At 36.5% G+C, this 18,442-nt stretch overlaps 1 protein-coding gene and 1 long non-coding RNA gene across 2 annotated transcripts in view; one reads left to right on the top strand and one right to left on the bottom strand.

The window, feature by feature from the left end:
- The window catches only part of LOC149091647 (uncharacterized), a 103,696-nt gene that overhangs the window by 24,400 nt on the left and 60,854 nt on the right, over positions 1-18,442 (bottom strand). The gene's annotated exons all lie outside the window — the stretch shown is intronic.
- LOC115564591 (aminoacylase-1) lies at positions 8,729-11,923 on the top strand. Its single transcript, XM_030389129.2, has 6 exons — positions 8,729-8,915; positions 8,995-9,339; positions 10,918-11,064; positions 11,128-11,411; positions 11,488-11,621; positions 11,685-11,923. Exons 1-6 carry the CDS (start codon positions 8,825-8,827, stop codon positions 11,890-11,892), a joined length of 1,209 nt encoding a protein of 402 aa, XP_030244989.2. The 5' UTR covers positions 8,729-8,824; the 3' UTR covers positions 11,893-11,923.

Here is an 18,442-nt window from a genome sequence, read left to right as displayed (position 1 = left end):
ATTGCGTCGGCTCTCGCTGCAAGTTTCAATTAAATGCACAGATTTCTGCACGACAATTCCTTATGGCTTTTAATTATATTTTCAAATTGTTTGCGTGGGGGCGTGGCATTTAATTGTCTACATTTAGCTGAGCTGAGTGCGAGGGCAGATTAGAGTGAGCCACACGGCGTATGCTTAATTGAAACTTTTGGTTAACTGAAATTGTTTTGCTGTTTTCGCTTAATTAATGGGCGTAGCACAAAGTTACATTGTTGTCGTTGTTGTCTAACAATAAGCAATTGGGCGTGAAAAGTCGCTTATGCGGCGCTGGCTGATTGATAATCCAATTACCTTGGCCAGACGGCATTTGCCTCGCCAGACAGAAACGCTTTAAAGTCAAACTTGAATGAGTTTTATATACACTTTAGCATGGAATATATGTATGGTATATTCTTTTCGTTTCTCCTCCTCTCACACTGCATTGCTTTCAATTAAATATCTCTGCCCTTTTCCATATAATGTATTCCATATTCCATTTCCATATTTAATTCCATGCCGCCCACACAGTTATGTATTTTATATTACCCTTCCATATGTCACTTACTTTGAACAGTCTGAAAAATCCTTTCTCGATTCCATGCCACTTCTAATTAACACATTCAACATTTAACACAGCTGACCCAAATTCACCTGCCAGTTAGGCTCGGCAACGCGGTGTCTCGGTCTACTCAGGCCCGTCTTTTGTCGACGCTTTCAGCGCGGGCCCCATTAAGATTTCATAAGCCTCAAATGAAACAAGAAAAAGGCATTTAATATATGCCAGCCTGACAATCAACTTCTAATAAACCCAATTAAAGAGCTTCCAACGTTTTCTTGACAATTTGCGAACACAAGCCGTAGCGACTGCGGCTGGGCGGTCTGGGCGTGGCATGAAGAAATCAATTTGTCTTTTTATATACGTCAGATTCAATTAGTAAAAAGCCTGTGTGAGAGCTCAAGAGCTGGGTATTTAACGGGAAGATACTCTGTAAGGCTTAAGCGCTTAGAAGGCAGATCAAATATTCTTTTTCAAGTAGATAATGATAATGATTTGAGTAGAATAAAGTCTTCAATGAAACATTCAAGTATTTCCTTTATAAAGCTTATCTGATAATAATGCAGTGCATATACCCTATAACACTTTGCGTACACACGAGGGTATTTAAAAACTGAAGCCAAACGTTGTCAGCTCTTTTTGCTACCACACTCGCACTCCTTCTCCCTCTCCCTCTCCACCCTCCCCCTCACTCTCTCTCTCTGTCAGCCTGACCAACTGCATCTGGAGACTGCGGTAATCAATGTGTCAAAAGTTAATGCAGCTCGAGGTCGGAGTTCAGATCTGCATTTCAAGGGGCACTTAAGCCTGGCTATCCGGACGGTCCTCTCGCCTCTCTGGCTGGCGGAATGAAAAAAGCATTGCACAAATTGCCTGGCCACTAGAACGTTGTCCACGCCGTCAACGTTGGCGGCCATTTTGCAATAAATTTTGCAAAATGTCGTCGTCGGCGTTTCCTGTTTGGCACTTTTGTGAAATATGTGTGCCACACACGACATCCGCTTGTCACACTCTCAGCACTCTCGGCACTCTCGGCACTCTCGACGCTCTCCGCACTCGGCCCAATTGTTTATTATTTCAACTAAGAGATAAGGCGACCACCGCTGCCACGCCCACTTGGTATTTGCATAAGCCATGTGTGCCTGTCTCTGTGTGTGTGTGTGTGTGAGTATTTCTTTTTTTTTTTTTTTTTTTTTTGTTGCTGGTAGTCAGAAATTAAATAAAAGTTGAGTTTTGGTGTGGGTGAGTTGGAGTTGGAGTTGGAACTGGAACTGGAGCTAAAGCTGTTGCTGGACTGCAGCATCATCAGCCGCACTCCTGCTGCCGTCTTTGTTTGTTGTTTTTCGTAAATTCTTGTTATTTATCTTATAATTATGCAAATGCTCGCGCAGCCAGTTCCTCATTCAGACTCTCTCACTTTCCATCTCTCTCTCTCTCTTAAGGCAACTCAACCTACATGTGCCAGCAACATTTTTGTTTTGCATATTTTAAGGCGCATGGGTCGTAGCTCGAGACGAAAAGCCGGGCAAATAAGTCAACGGATTTTTGTGCGAAAAGCAAGAGTGAAATTTGTGTTGATTTTGGGTTGCTGTGACCATTGTGAATTTGGGAAGAGAGAGAGGGAAATGAGAATGAGAATGAGCAAGAAAGATTTTGAATATCATAGAGTCTATCATAATGAGTCATAAGAAAGAGTCAGAGCGAGATGCTGATGAGAGAGAAAAATAAAGAAGCAGAGTGAGTGAAAGAAGCGGAGCTTAGAAGACCCATTCAAAAAGAATAAAGTCTTAGATCTTGGTCCAGACATTTAAAGGAGTCAGTTGTAAAGCTCTTAAATCGTTATATCACTACGAATATCAATATTAGATTGATACTGTCTAGAATATATATAGAAGTCAGACATGCACGCCACAAATCAAATCATCAAGAGCTGTCAAATCGAATCATCAATGCGGTCAGACTTGCTATCAATGTGGAGAGACAGCAAGTCTTAGTCTCAGCTTACTGAGCCACAGAATTTTACCTTTACCACTGACAGTTGAATAGTAGCAATCGAACTGGAATTCAAGTACATTTCGTACATAATTTCCACAGGTTGAACAAGCATAAGACGATTCATAACCAAATGGTAAATCCCCTCGATAATTTTGAGCCATTTTGAATAATTTAAGGAATTTTATCTGAATTGATGTTAATAGGAATAGAGTCATTCCACTTTGGGTATTCTAATTCTTTAAATATTTGTTAAAATAATTTGTATACCATCATTATTAACAAAACTACATGAAATGGTATGGAAATACTTAATAATAATTTATGAAAGCTAATTTGTCGTGCTTTAGGAGGAAATAAGAAAGTTTTCTTTCTCTCTAATTATTATTTTTTGGTTTGCAACAGCAAAAATTTATAAATCTTCAAAAGAAAAAAAAATAAATAAATAAAAATTTATTAAATAAATAAACAAAAAATGTATAGGAAATACAAAATAAAAAAAATCAATAATATAAACAAAATGAAAAACATAATCAGAATAATAATAATAAATATATTAACATTAATAATAAATAAAAATAATAAAAACTAAATAAAAATAAAAACAATTGATTAAAAAAATAAACAAAAAATATATAAGAAATGAAAAATAAATAAAAATTCAATAAAAAGTAAATAAATGAATAAATATATAAATAGATAAATAAATAAATAAATATATAAATACATATATAAAATAATAAATCAATAGATAAATAAATCAACAAAAACATGAATAAAAAAGATTAATGAATAAATATATAAATAAATTAAATAATAAATTAAAAAATAAATTAAATTAATGAAATATTAAATAAAAAATAAACAAATTTATTAAAAAAATAAATAAATTAAATTAAAAACCAATTTTCAGCCATATCCATTCTTGTTAATAAATTTGTTAATTCACTGCTAAAATTTCCTTATATCCGTTTCAATCAAACTCAACCATAACAAAAGCGTATTCACAATTCGTGGCTAATAGACTCGGTCCCTAAATGCTGACGTCCATTGTGAAAATTTGCTGGTCTCTTTGCTTTTGTTGCTGCTTGTGTTGTTGTTTTTATGTGGTTTCTGTTTTGCTTGGTTGCCAAAATAACAAATAATATTATTGTTGAGCTCAGTGGCCCCTGTCCAGCTGAGCTGAGAGCACTGAGCTGTAGAGCTGTACAGCTGCAGAGCATCAGGATATGGCTACGGATAATAACGATGACAATGAAGCTGATGATGATAATGATGAGGGCCCTCAATTAACTGCAATTCAATTACACATGCTCGCTCCAAGTTCTGGCCCAGTCCAGCTGCTTTGCACAACAATTAATTAGGCAAATGGTGGTCGAGTAGCTCAATGAAAATCGAAATCAATGGGTATGAGGTACGATAGATATGGGGACGATTTGGTAAGGGCAGGGCAGAGACTCTGATTAGGCTGTGGGGCTTATGTAACTTTCCAATTAACTGTGAACTACAGAAGACCAATAGAGCTTTCGATACGCATTTGAAATGCAAATGCCCCAAAAAAGGACCCAAACCCATTGGGGAAATCCACTCGCTGGCCACGACGTACGACAGTTTGTGCTACGAAAATATACATATGTATGTATGGGAGAATGCCACTGACTGACTGCAGCATATGTATTTTCAGCTGTGTTATCCTTTTGCCTCAGCATTTGCCTTGTGCCGTCTCCTGTCTTCCGTCTGCCTTGTGCCTGCTGTCATACCACGGACGTAGTTCAAAGTCAAATTCCGTTTCATCTGCAGGCGGTTTGCCTTATTTTCTTTAGATTTTCCCTAAATTAGGCAGCTAGATAGAGAGAGAGAGAGAGAAAGGCGGATAGATAAAGAGCGAGATGGCCAGCAAAACTCAATGTTGTCTTATTTGTTGTTGTTGTTGCTGCTGCTGTTGTCATGTTGTGACATGTCGTGTTTATGGGATTTTGTTACTTTTGGGTTTTCGTTCGTCTGGCTCCTTTTTATTTTTCATTTCTTTCTCTATCTCTCTCTCTCTCTCTCTCTCTCTCTCTCTTTTCTTGTGTGTCGTCTTTAGAAAATGATTTCATTTTATTTAGAATTTTGTGAAATAAGATATTTATTTGGTTCTTAGTCGGTTTTCGGTTTTCGGTCCTCGGACTTGGCCTTTTCCAAATTGGCAAATAAATAGAGCGGCGGTCCGGTTTGGTTCGCTGCTCGCTTTGTCGCTTTGTCGCTTTTTGTCAGCTTGGCTCCCAAGTCCCCAAGTCAATTGTTTGACTTAGGTCAGTCCTTGGGCGCCTCGCATTCACATTTGTTTGGCTTTTCGCAGTGTATTAAGCATTTTCTTCTCTATTTTCGTTCTGTTTTCTTTCTCCTCTTTAGCTCTGGCCAAAAAGCAAATTAATTTTGTCATCTGTTCGAGCAGCTAGCTCAATGGGAAACTTAACTTAAAAGTGAGTTCGTGCTGAGCATGTGAGACAGTTCCTATTCATCGATTTGAATTGCAAATTCATCTGGCCTGACGGACTGCAGAGGGAAATATGAAAATGTAAGCCATCCGAATGAATGTATAGACTTTGATTACAAAAATACACGATATGCGATTAGTAGAGGGTACGTATTCACATAGAGCTCGTCCCACATTCACAATTAACTCTATCATCTACATACAGACGATGAATGTTTATGCCTTGAAAGCAATGCACAACTCTTTGAGAGCTGCTCAGTCAAAAGATAGCACAATCTGCTCCACAGAAAGTTTATTGAGGAATTGTAAACATAAATAAAATGTCGAATCTAAATGAAAGGCTTTTATCATATGTGCCGCAAAAAATAATCGTGCTTAACTTAAAAGAGACCGGGGATATGTTGTACCTTTTATAGAGCTAATCCTTCCATTATTGAGAGAGTCATATGCGTACTCATACACCAACGCACATATACTGAGACATATAAGCACACTCACACACACTGGTTGACACACTCACACATAAACACACACTGATTCACACACACACTCATAGAAATACATATTATGCAATTTTTGCTCCATTTATTCTTTCTTTCGCTCTGGCAAAGAATTTTTTGAATAAATTTAGTTCTAAATATGCAGACTGTAGAGTTAACGACAAAAGCTGCATAAAAATTAAAATATAAAAAAATAAATAAATTAAAAATTGAAGCATATAAATTTAACAACTCAAGACTAAAAGCTTTCAAATTTTGCGTATATCGAAATGGGAAAGAAAATATTTATAATATGTATAGGTATTAGAGAACTAAATAAATCAGATATCTTTGGATTTTATAATTTGAATAAGAATATCAATAAAATCATAAGAGAGAAACGAGATGAGATACCCAAAAAGGTTTTATTTTGAAATAGAAAAAGAGGTAATGAAACTCCTCCACATATGCCGAATCCAAGAACTGAGCTCTGTTATTCTCTTAAAATATCAGTCATTACTGGATTGACTCTTTTAAATGTATATTTATATGGATTGTTCTTACATGAATAAACAAATTGAATTCATTTTTCAACTTGATCTTCGTCTCTACCTATGATAGACTAGAAATTGAAAATAATTATATATACATGAATATGAATATTTTTAAAATGTGCACATTAGCATTGCACACCTTAAATACTCTTCTTAAGTATTCTTGGATTGTTATATAAATCACCCAGTGAACTCTATATTATCAAACAATTTTAAAGTTTTTTTTATAATCTATAATGAAATATTTCAGTAAACTTTTCAATTTTTTTTTTTAAATAATAATAAACCCAAGTAATCCATTTATAGATTTCATTTAAAAGTCTCACAAATTCATTCTCTCTATAAACTTCCGTTCATTTCCTTTCCTCCGAAATTCCGCTAATTACCATCATATTTTGTATTTATTATTTTTGTATATGCAATTTAAGGCGTAAGTAATATTTATTTTATATTCTTCCTTTTGCCAAAAAGCCTTCTTAAAATGCAATCATTTTCTGCATTCATTCTGCCCTGGTCCAAATAATTATCGCTTAATGATGTGCACAGGCATAACACAACAGCAAACAAACAAACAGACCAACAACAACAACAACAACAACTTTTGCTGAACTATTCATAAATTGTCTGCTCTTGGCACTGGAGTAAAAGTTTTGCATGCTAGAACTCCTGGCCGTCTCCTGGCCTTCTCCTGCCACCTCCTGCCGCCTCTAACTATCCAAACTTCCACTTGAAATTAGTTCAACGAACTTTCGTATTTCAGCTAAACGACTTGGCTGCATTTGAATTTCATATTTCAACTTCTGAAATGCATTAGCAAGAAATTCTAAATATATGTATATATGTATGTATGACTTATGCACTTAATATTACCATATATATGGTATTCATTTGCTCAAAAGTAATATATTTATACAATTCCAAAGCTAAGCTGATCAAATTATTATATTATTATGTCTGCCATGGAATTATAATTTTATTGAAGCTCAGCTATAGCAATGCCCTATCCATATACGTCTGCTCTGCTGCATTTGTGGGTACTGGGAATTTAGAATTTTACAACTCAATTTAGGTCCTTATGTCCTGATCGTTTTGAGACTGGGAAATAAGAGTCGAATAGTTTTGTGGCAATGAATGTAACAGGCTTGGTTGTTCCTATGGGGTCTTGATCAGGGTATCATTCTAAGTCACTATAGCCAGATCTGTCCTGTACGGGCCGTCCAATGGAACCCAGAATGTCTCGTTACTACAAATCGTAAAGACTTGAAGTCTTACATGAAGACTCGTATACACCAGAAGCAGTACGGGCTTAACGTGTTATCGTAACATTTATCAATTACTCAAGCAATGAATACAACGAGTGGCAGACGGGGGAGAAGAAGAACGGGAGAGAGGAGGCGGAGGAGGAGGAGGAGGAGGAGGAGGAGGATTAGGAGGATAGGAGGAGGAGGAGGAGGAGGAGGAGGAGGAGGAGGAGGAGGATTATAGGAGGATTAGGAGGATAGGATTAGGAGGATAGGAGGAGGGAGGATTAGGATAGGAGGATTAGGATTATATTAGGATATATTATTATTATTATTATTATTATTATTATTATTATTATTATTATTATTATTATTATTATTATTATTATTATTATTATTATTATTCATATTATTATTTTTATTATTTTTTTTGTTTTTAATTATTATTATTATTATTATTTTTTTTTTTTTTTTTTTTTTTTTTTTTTTTTGAATTGGAATATTAGTTTTTTTGTAGATTTCAGGTTTGACTTCAAACTAAAAAAATAATTTTCAAATTTTTACAAATATTATTCACATTTCCTCATTAAATAAATGCGGTAGCATGCTGTCTCTTATCACTCTAATACTACTTTAAATATTATAAAGGCTGAGAATATTTTTATCTTGTAATAACAAAAGCAAAGCAATGTGGAATATCTTAACGCACAAAACTAGCAACGACCCAAATTTTATGAATAATATCTTATCAACGTTTAGTGGTTAACGCTAGTTGTTAGGGGGCTGTTCTAAAAGAAAAGTATGAGTTTCGTCTGCTATCAGCAAAAGTATTATAAATTGAGTTTATGAAATTTCAAATTAATTGACCAATTGATTTAATTAAAGATTAAATGCAGAATAGTTTACAGATTACGAGAAACTACAAACTGATATTCCTCGTGTCCAGCTCGAAAAGCAGCATTCATAATCTTCCCATTTGTAATCTCCGCCGTTGGCTTATCAGTGCGGAGATTAGGCATGTTTTACATCAATAAATTTGCATTTAAAATGCACTCAGAGAGCAGATATGAAAAGGTTGTGGTTGGTAAACCTGTTGTTAAGTGGATTTCGTATAGCCACTCCGATGGGAAACTGGCTGGAAATCGCATAATTCATTGTTAAAGTCTGGCGATAAGCTGACAAATGTATTTATGCAGCATTTATCTGAAACATGGCAAACCATATCGAAGCACAGATATATGTAGAGTGTATAAACATTTTTTCAGCTGCGGCCGTCAATTAGAGTAAATTATTTGTATCCGTCATAGAGCTCGCCGCATTTATCAGATTGCTTTGCAGCACTTGGGCCCCGCCTTCCGCCTGCCGCCGCCCATAACCACAAGCAACTTAGGCTGTCGACTATCACAACGCCAGTGAGTCGAGTATATGATTAGATTAACCAGCGCACAGCTCGAGCAGTTCAATTTCAACAGTTGAGCGAAGCACACGTTCCTCAGTTCGTCAATATGAGCACCGAGCAGTGGGAATCCAATGAGGAAATACAATACTTTCGCGACTATTTGCGTATAGCGAGCGTTCATCCCGATCCCAACTATGGTGTGCATTAAAATTTTGTGTCAATGTAAATTTAATCCGCTTAATTACATTTTTTAAAAATGTATTTTAATTTGCTCAGCACCTTGTTTGGAGTTCTTGAGGCAACAGGCCGAACAGCTGCAACTGCCGCTGGCTGTTCATTATCCATGCGATAGTGACAATCCCGTTGTGGTGCTCACCTGGCAGGGCCTAAGGCCCGAGCTGCCCGCCCTTTTGCTCAACTCGCACATGGATGTGGTGCCAGTGTTCGCCGAGAACTGGACCCATCCGCCCTTTGGCGCCGACATCGATGCAGAGGGTCGAATCTTTGCCCGCGGCACCCAGGACATGAAGTGCGTGGGCATGCAATATCTGGCAGCGATTCGGGCACTGAAACGCAATGGAGTCAGGCTCAAGCGCACAATACACATCTCATTTGTGGCAGGTAAATATCTGCTTATATAATATAAATTTAATATATATATATATATATATATATATATATATATATATATATATTGAAAATATTGAAAATATGATAGATAATGCTCAAATAATGATAATGTAATATAGAGTATTCTATATATAATCTAACAATCATGGAGTGCATATCAATTGCTAGACTCTAATAATATATAACTGTCCATTTTCTTTGAAAAAGTGTTTAGTTTTTGTCCTTAAATGCCAGTTCTACTTGGAAATGTAACACGAGAAACAGATTAATAGAAGTATAAAATTGTCTGATTCTTCAGAGAAAGTTGTTCGTCAAAATATAGAAATTAATCTGATATTATTCAGAATAATATAATTCAACTGAGCAGCTAAAAAGCTAGCAGAGTCACATATTATTTAATATTATTCCATATAAAGTATTTTCTCTCTTCATGAATGAAGAGTTCAATAATTGTGCGATAGGAATCATTCATGTGGCATGAAGCATTCAAAAGCTGCTGAGCGACTAAACTACAGAATGCAATGAACGAAACTGAATTTTCGAATATGTATGTAAATAGCACTCGATACTTGAGCACATACATACATACATATATATAATTGCACCTGTTCAAGAAATTGTACGTGATAGTAAATTGCAGAAAGTCAAGCTCTAAATTGAAACAGTTGATTGAATATTGTTATCGTGAATAATAATAATAATTCAATCAGCTTTTTCTAAAGTATACATATGTCAAGCCATAGACCAAAATTTTTCAAAATATTTTTGATAGTTCAATAATCATTCAAACCCTGCTTCGTATTTGCTTTTCTTCCTATTATTTAAATTTTATAATAAATTATGATTATTAATTTTTTATTTATTACTTGAAGATATGGATTGATTAATTATTATATATAAATATCAAATTAAAAAGCTTCTTTTTATTTATGTTAATCATAAATAAAAATAATATTTTTAATTTGATATTTATATATAATAATTTTTTTGATATTATTTTTTATATATTTTATATTTAATATATATTGTTTTTATATTTATGTTAATCATAAATAAAAATAATATTTTTAATTTGATATTTATATATAATAATTTTTTTGATATTATATAGGTATCGAAATATTTTTTTTATGTATATTTAGTTATATTTTATTTTAATTTAATCATATATTTATTTTTTTAATATAATACAGAACAAAGGATTTAATTATTTTTGGTTTTGTATAATTATTATTATTTTTTTTTTTTTTATTTAAATATCAAAATTGTTAAAAGTAATTTTAAAAATTTATTATAGTTTTTTCATATTTTTAGTATATGTTCTTTTTTTTTAATTTATAACAACTTAACTGTCTTCAATTATTTATTGATTTTGATGGATTTATATATTTTACATTATATATATAATATTTATATATTTATTTTATAGTGAATTTCGAAAAATTTTTCTATTGTTTTTTATATTTATTTATTAAATTTTTTTTTTATTTATTTTTTTTTTATGCAAGTTAAATTATTTTTTTTTTGTTATTATTATTTTCCTTTTCTTTTTAAATTAAAAAAAAAAAGACGAAGAAATGGGCGGACGCCGCGGCATGCGTCCCTTTGTTGAAACTGAGGCGTTTCGTGCTCTAAATATTGGCTTCGGACTAGATGAGGGTCTGGCCTCGCCCACAGCCGAGTTTCCCGTTTTCTACGCTGAGCGCAGTGTTTGGCGTGAGTTCAACTCGAAGCTTATCTATGGCACATTACGTCTATTGCAAATATATCACGTTTCAGGCATGACCTTTAAGATATCGGGCACGGCTGGGCATGGCTCGCTGCTGCTGCCGAACACAGCTGGCGAGAAGCTGCACTATATACTCGATAAAATGATGCAGTTGCGTCGCCAGCAGGTGGCACGTCTTGAGAATAATCCAGAGCTAACAATAGGCGATGTCACTACCATAAATCTGACCCGCATCGGTGGCGGGGTGCAGAGCAATGTGGTGCCGCCACTGCTGACAGCTGGCTTCGATGTGCGCCTGGCACTCGATGTGGTGCACGAAGAGTTTTACGCACAGGTGAGTGCCGCAAACTATATTTATATAAATTCATACATACATATACATATGTATTGCTGTTGATATGTTACCTTAGCTACAAGAGTGGATGGAGCAGGCCGGCGGAGGCATTGAGCTGGAATTTGATCAGAAGCACCCATACGTGCCAGCCACAGCCATAGATGATAGCAATCCCTTTTGGCTCGCCTTCAAGAGCGCCACGGATGAACTGTAAGGCGACATTTTACCGCTAAGAATTATTTATTATTTCCCTCCTATCGTTTCGCTTTACAGTTCGCTTAAGATTCGACCACAAATCTTTACGGGCGGCACGGATAGTCGCTATTTGCGCAAGTCGGGCATACCCGCCCTGGGCTTCTCGCCCATGAATAATACGCCCGTTCTATTGCACGACCACGATGAATGGATTGGCGCTGATACATACCTGAAAGGAATTCAAATATATGAAAAGATTATTAGTAATTTAGCTAATGTTGATTGAGATCAAATCGTCATTGAGTGCGAATGATTAACGGGTTTTTATATGCATACAAATCATATGAAATGAATAAACATCTTATGGCCAAATACATACTCATTAATATTTTTGTGCGGCATATTTTTATAATTCTTAATATAATATTTTTTTGAGAGCCTTCCAATAATTGATAAATTGATAAATAAAATTGATAAATTCTAATAATTGATTATAAAAAATAGTATATATATTTTTTAAAATATATAATATATAAATAAAAATTATTATGATATTAATAATATTAGTAATAATACAATAATATAATAATAATACAATATTTTTCAATATTAATATATAATAATATATAATTATAATATTTTGAATAATTAAAACAAATTCAATTTAATGATAATAATAATTTTTTTCTATTACTATAATTATTTATCAATTATTTTGAAATTAAGAACAAAACAGAGTTCAATAGGGAACAGTTTTAGGACTATGTTTCCAATAATATAGAAGATATTAAGAATGCAATCTTCTGCATAAGGAACTACTTCAGTTTCACAACTCAACTAAGAATGATGATTCAATTGAGGATATAAAATGCATTAAAACATTGTGCAACTGTTAATGCGATTTAATGCCCGATTGCAGTTGGCTTTACTTATGACAAATTGAAATGATTTCTGAATTTTGACTACAAATGGAATGCGCTCGGGAAAATATGTGTATAAAATATATGAAAAAGTATATATAAATTATACTTAATTTCTTTGCTTGCCCGCCGCGCGGTAGCTCATCAATTACAGCGGCGAGGCGGTGCAAGGGGACTGGGTGAAAAAAACTCAATTAAAGCGCTAATTAATTTATTTGCTTAACAAGCCATGTTTGGCCGCAAACTCATTAAGTTGTCACATGTAATCAGCGTACGGTTTGTCCAGCCAAAAAATGAAAAAAAAAAGGAGTGAGATCGAGAGCGAGAGGCAGATAGAGGTAGAGCGAGGCGTGGCGAAAGCAGTCGAAACTAAAAACTAAAATTGAAACTAACTGACCAGCTCCGGCCGGAACATGGACATAGACGAGCGACTGCAGCCGGACAGAAGACAACCCGGCCAAAGGATGCCGAGCGCAGGACACGCTGCATGAGCAACCGAGCAAACTTTGGAACGTTGCAGTCGCCGCTGAACTTTTAAGTGAGTGACTTATTTTTTATTCGTCCGTCCTGCCAGCAGTTGCCAGGCAGCTGCCGCAACGAGCGGGCCATCATGAGTTTACACAAAGATGCCAAAGCTCGGTGCAACGAGCGAGAGCCCGAGAGGGAGGCTTTACATCGATGCCGGGCAGCCAAAGTGTCGTCGTTATCGTTGCCTTTGATAAGAATACAAACAGAAGGCCTCAACTTAATTGAGATGACCCAGGCGCTGCCGCCCACTGCGAGTGGGTTGCTCAGAAAACTTTCGAGTCAACTTGAAAGCTAAACTTATTTATAGGCATATAAAAGTTTGGTTTTGTGTTATACTATATTTCATTTATATTGCTGATGAGAGTTTAACTAATATTTAAACAAATTTTAGCTAGTTTCCAAAAAAAAAAAAAAATAAATAAATTAACAAAATTCAGATATGTGAGCGTCTTTAAAAAAAAAAAGAAAAATCTTTGTATCAAGTTAATCAGTTAGCATTGGACAGCTGGCTCTGTAAGTTAGTAAATAATTACTTATAAGGCCTAAGAGTATGATAGGCTGACACGTTATTAAGTAGTCAATCAAACCAATCAGACATGCAATCAGTCACACAATATAATTATTGCATTACAATAATCAGCCAGAGTTCATTTATTCACTTAAAGTATCAAAATATTAATCAAATCAATCAGTCAGTCAATATGTGAATCATATACTAAATCAGTCATAGACGATCATTATCTGTCAAAAAGTGTTTCAGTTAATCCTTCTAGGGCTTTTATACTCTGTCAATCAGTTGGTCTGGCAACCAATAAAGCAAACAGCCTGGACATAAATAAGCCCATTAGTTTCCAACAAAAATCAGCTCTATAGGCATTAATCAATCGTGCTAAAGTGGAATATATTTTATATATATTATATATTAGATTATATTATATTTTTATGATATATATTTAAAAGTGTCACACAATTTAGAGACTTGGAAAATATTTTTAAATTTTTAAATGATGTTCAGACTGAATAAAAAATAAATAAAAGTAAAATAAAATAAATATAAAATAATAAAATTTTTATAAAAATTCCAAAAATCATTAAAAATCTATAAAAAATAAAACTCCCTCTGTACTTCAAGAGAAGCCCTCTGCGAAAAAATGAAGCCCTATCGATGGCCAGTGCAACGTTGCAATATAATTAAAAATTTGCTAGCTACTCTGCCTTCGATCAATGCAAGTTCATACATAGAATGACAGCGCAAGTGACGCGTGTAAGTTGCGCTTACAAGAAACTGTAGAAAAGTGGAAGGAAAAGGAAGAAAAACAGAAAGAAAGTCAAGGCTGGAGCAGGAGCAAGTTTTCAGCGTGCTGCTGGCAGAGCCACAAAAACTGAACTTGGTTATAATTTTTGTCAAAATGCAACGTTTCAATATGGCCACCAGGGAGAAGCAAACGATATGCACAAGTGTGTGTGTGCAGGTGCGTGTGTGTGTGTGTGTGTGTGGGTGCAGGTGTGTGTGCTGGTGTGTGCAGTGTGCTGCATATTGATGACGTGATTTGCATTTGAATATGCGGCCAACGTGACGTTCTGCTGCCTGACATGCTGCTCAATTGTGGCTGTTGTTGTTGTTGTTGTTATTGGTGTTGCTGTTGTTGTTGTTGTTGCCTTGTGCGCTTCGTAATTTTCACACGTTGATAAACTTGTTTTACCGCTGCACAGTTGCCGCATGTTCCAGCTGCTGCCGTGCCTCATCATTGGCTGCGTCCAGGTGAATTTGGTTTGCCTCCTCCCCTACACCCTGGCACCACCACCCCTACCAGCAATATTTTTTCATTGTTACCAAATGCGTTTAATTGGCAAAAATGGCTGCTGTTGCTGCTCGTTGCCAGCCAAGTTTGTTGCATAATTTTTGCAGGTGCTGCTGCTGCTGCATTGTTCCATGCGCTGTCCGTTGCTTGTTGTCCTTGTTGTTTGGCTTTACCTTGCTGGCCTCGCCTAATTGCAGTGTTTTGTTTTGCTAATTTCCTTTGGCCATGGCTGCGATTTCCGACCAATTATCGAACTGCAGCCCACTTGGTTAGCGTTGCTTAAAATGCCACCAGATTCGCATGGGACAAACATTAAGCTGAGCTTTAAGCATGTCAAATGACTCAATTTGCATCATTTCGGACTTCATTTTGCAGCGGCAACAAGTTGGCAAGTGAAGGGAATGGCGTGATAGGCAGGCACATGTAATCGAAGTGGAGTTGATGGGCAATTGAGGGAGAGAGTGAGTGAGGCAGGAAGATAAAGTGAGAGGCAGGCGAAGTTTAAGAACATAGAGAAGGATTTGGATTATTGGAGACAAGTGAAGCCCAAGGGAAATGGTGAGTACAGGAGAGAAAAAGAGAGAGAGAGAAACAAAGAGGAAGAGAGAAGGTCAGAGAATCAGAGGAAGTTAGAGAGCGAGAAGGAAGGAGAGGGAAAATTGTGATAGACTTAGAGTAGAGAGATGCATAGAGACGTATAGAGAAGGTTAGAGAGGGGGGTGAAATAGAGTAAGATAGAGAATGAAAGAGAGAGGAAGGGAGATTGAGAGAGAAAACGAGTTCGATAGATTTAGAGTAAGATAATGAGAAAGGGATGAAATGAGATATATAGATCCTAACAGATAGAGATTGGCATATAGGCAGATAAAGAGAGGTAAGTTGACCAAACAAGGGTATCAGAGGTAGAAACAGACAGTGAGAGAGAGAGAGCGAGAGAGAAAGACAGAATACAGTGAGTACAAAGAATGAGAGAGAGGGAGAGAGACAGAAAAGACAGAACACAGTGAGTACAAAGAGTGAGAGAGAGAGAGAGAAAGACAGAATACAGTAAGTACAAAGAATGAGAGAGAGAGAGAGAGAGAGAGAGGGAGAGAAAGAGAGAGACAGAATAGACAGAATACAGTGAGTACAAAGAATGAGAGAGAGAGAGAGAAAGAAAAGACAGAATACAGTCAGTACAAAGAATGAGAGAGAGAGAGAGAGAGAGAGAGAGAGACAGAAAATACAGAATACAGTGAGTACTAAGAGTGAGAGAGGGCAAGTTACAAGAAGAAAGAGATAATGATATCATCTATATTTCATTATATTTATCTATCTCTCTCTCTCCCTTTCTCACTGCCCATATTTATGAATTCAGGAAAAAACAACTAGATAATCCCATAAAGAGACAGACCAAATTTCACTGACATTTTTTCTCTAAATAAAAAATTCGTAAATTGAGCTGAGTTTCTAATTTCAGCAAATTCATATGCACAATTACTAAATATGTGTAGAATATTATTAATTAAAAATATACAATAAATATACATACAAAATCAAAATCAAATCCCTTCAAACATTTTTCAGCTCTTCACTAGATTTAACTACGAATTGAATTAAATACCAATTGCCTGTTAGTTAGAGTACAATAGTGGGTAAAATCATGTTTCACATTGTTTGGAGCCTAAATTTCACACAATTATTTCGCTTTCGCTGCGCAATCAGGATTCAATTGGTATGCATAATTTCAACCTGAATTGGCAAACATTTGTGTATAGAGGAAAATGCATATATATGTGGATATAAAAAACTCTATTGTTCAATTCAATTTGAGCGAATGTAAGAGTTTAATTCCACAACAATTCGGCATAAAAAGTCGATTCGTAAACGAAAAAGCGACCCATGCAGAGCTTTTGTTCGATGGCAAATTGGCAGGGCGGGGTGGTGGGGGGTAGGCGGGCGTGAGGAATGGCCGCCTGCGGCGTTAACTCTCTGGCCGGGCAGACAGGTGTGGCACTCAATAAACGGCATAATGACCACAACTGGCCGCAGGGCGCGGGGAGCGGGGGGAACGGGTGACGGCAATGGCCGTCAATGGAGCTGCCTAAGCGGGAGGACGAAGTACACCGTTCAGGGCGCAAAAGGCTGGTCCAGCGCCCGTCTACCTGAGCCCCATAATTCAGGACAAAGAAATTACGTAGCCGGGCAATAAAAAAAAACTTTTCGCCACAGCGGGGTCAGAGTTGAGGGACGAGAGAGTTTTCGGGCGACTGCGGGCGCCATTATCATTGGTCGTATTAAAAGTTTTGATGTTGCTCAAATTATTTCTCGAAATTGATGCCCAAGGATTAACTTTACCGCAAAGGCAGCGGCCACCGAGCACAGTCGAGCACTGTGAGGCGTCCAAGAAATATAATAAAGGACATATTTTTGGACAACGGTCGCAAGTTTCCTGGAGTTTTCTTTCATTCTTTTTTTTTGGTTTTTCTCTCTTTTGCTTTGGCCTGGCGGCTGCACATCAAACGGCGTATTACACCGCTGGGACGCTGCTGCCGCGCCCACTGCCACCCATTCGTCGCCAGTGACAGCTAGCCACCTACCGTGCCAGATGATGATGAGCAATGATGATGAATTCTTTGGCTTTTGCCTTTGCGGTTTTGCGCCCAGTGCCGAGCGATAAATTTCGATGCGGCTTTTTGCGTTTACTTTCATCTTCTCGCATATTGTAGTTACAGCTACCATGCGCCGCCGTATCCTTTGTGCCCCGCCCACCGCCCGCTGCTCACCTACAGACACCGCGACCCCGCTGCAGCAGCAACGCGGCTCTGCACTCCCCATCTGACTGACACGCCACTCATCAGCTGGAAGCGTTTCGCGTAACTTTCGTCGACCCATTCCCAGCCAGATGAGGATGGTGCATGAAAACAGAGTTTGATCGAAAGATACCCTGGAAATGCATTGGAAATATATGTATGTAAGTTTTATTGTCATAAAGGAAAATATGTAAAAAGTCTTTACCTAAAGAAAAGTGAGAATAAGTAAAATTTTCAGCTCTTTTTCTCTTTCTGACTGATGAATTGATTGATTGATTGATGTGCGCTTAAACAATAAACAGTCCAAGCTAATCAAGTTGCTCATACCTTTCTAGAAACTCGATCCAACTTTTGTATATATTCTAAATTTGATTGAATGATTGAATGCCTCTCTGATTGACGTCTCAATATATTTTCACCTTAAAAATCCCAATGAAAATTGATTCACAAATTTGCAGCGTCTATTACGAACTGCCTCTTGGAGCATATATCATTGTCATAAATTCAAATGCCCGCTATGGAGCAACAAAAAACGTAGCAAGTACCAAAAAAAAAAAGAAGTGGTAGAAGAAGCAGCAACAGAACTTTGCCATTCGCCAGTTGCATTACAAAGAAGTTTTCATTTCCCAGCGCGCCCGCAGGACATTATTTCTTTGGGAGCCCCCGCCACGATTTAGGAGCCCTGGTGGCTTGTCAGGCCATTGCCATGAATGTCTCACACTGAGTGTGTGTGTGTGTGTATGTGAGTATATGGTTGTGCGTATGTCCAAGTTGGATATCTTTGTTTTCTTTTC

This window comes from Drosophila navojoa, chromosome 3, assembly GCF_054131105.1.
Source record: "Drosophila navojoa isolate 15081-1374.11 chromosome 3, UAZ_NAV_1.0, whole genome shotgun sequence".
Taxonomy (NCBI): domain Eukaryota; kingdom Metazoa; phylum Arthropoda; class Insecta; order Diptera; family Drosophilidae; genus Drosophila; species Drosophila navojoa.
Note: the sequence above shows the minus strand (reverse complement) of the source record. Positions and strands in the feature narration are given on the sequence as shown.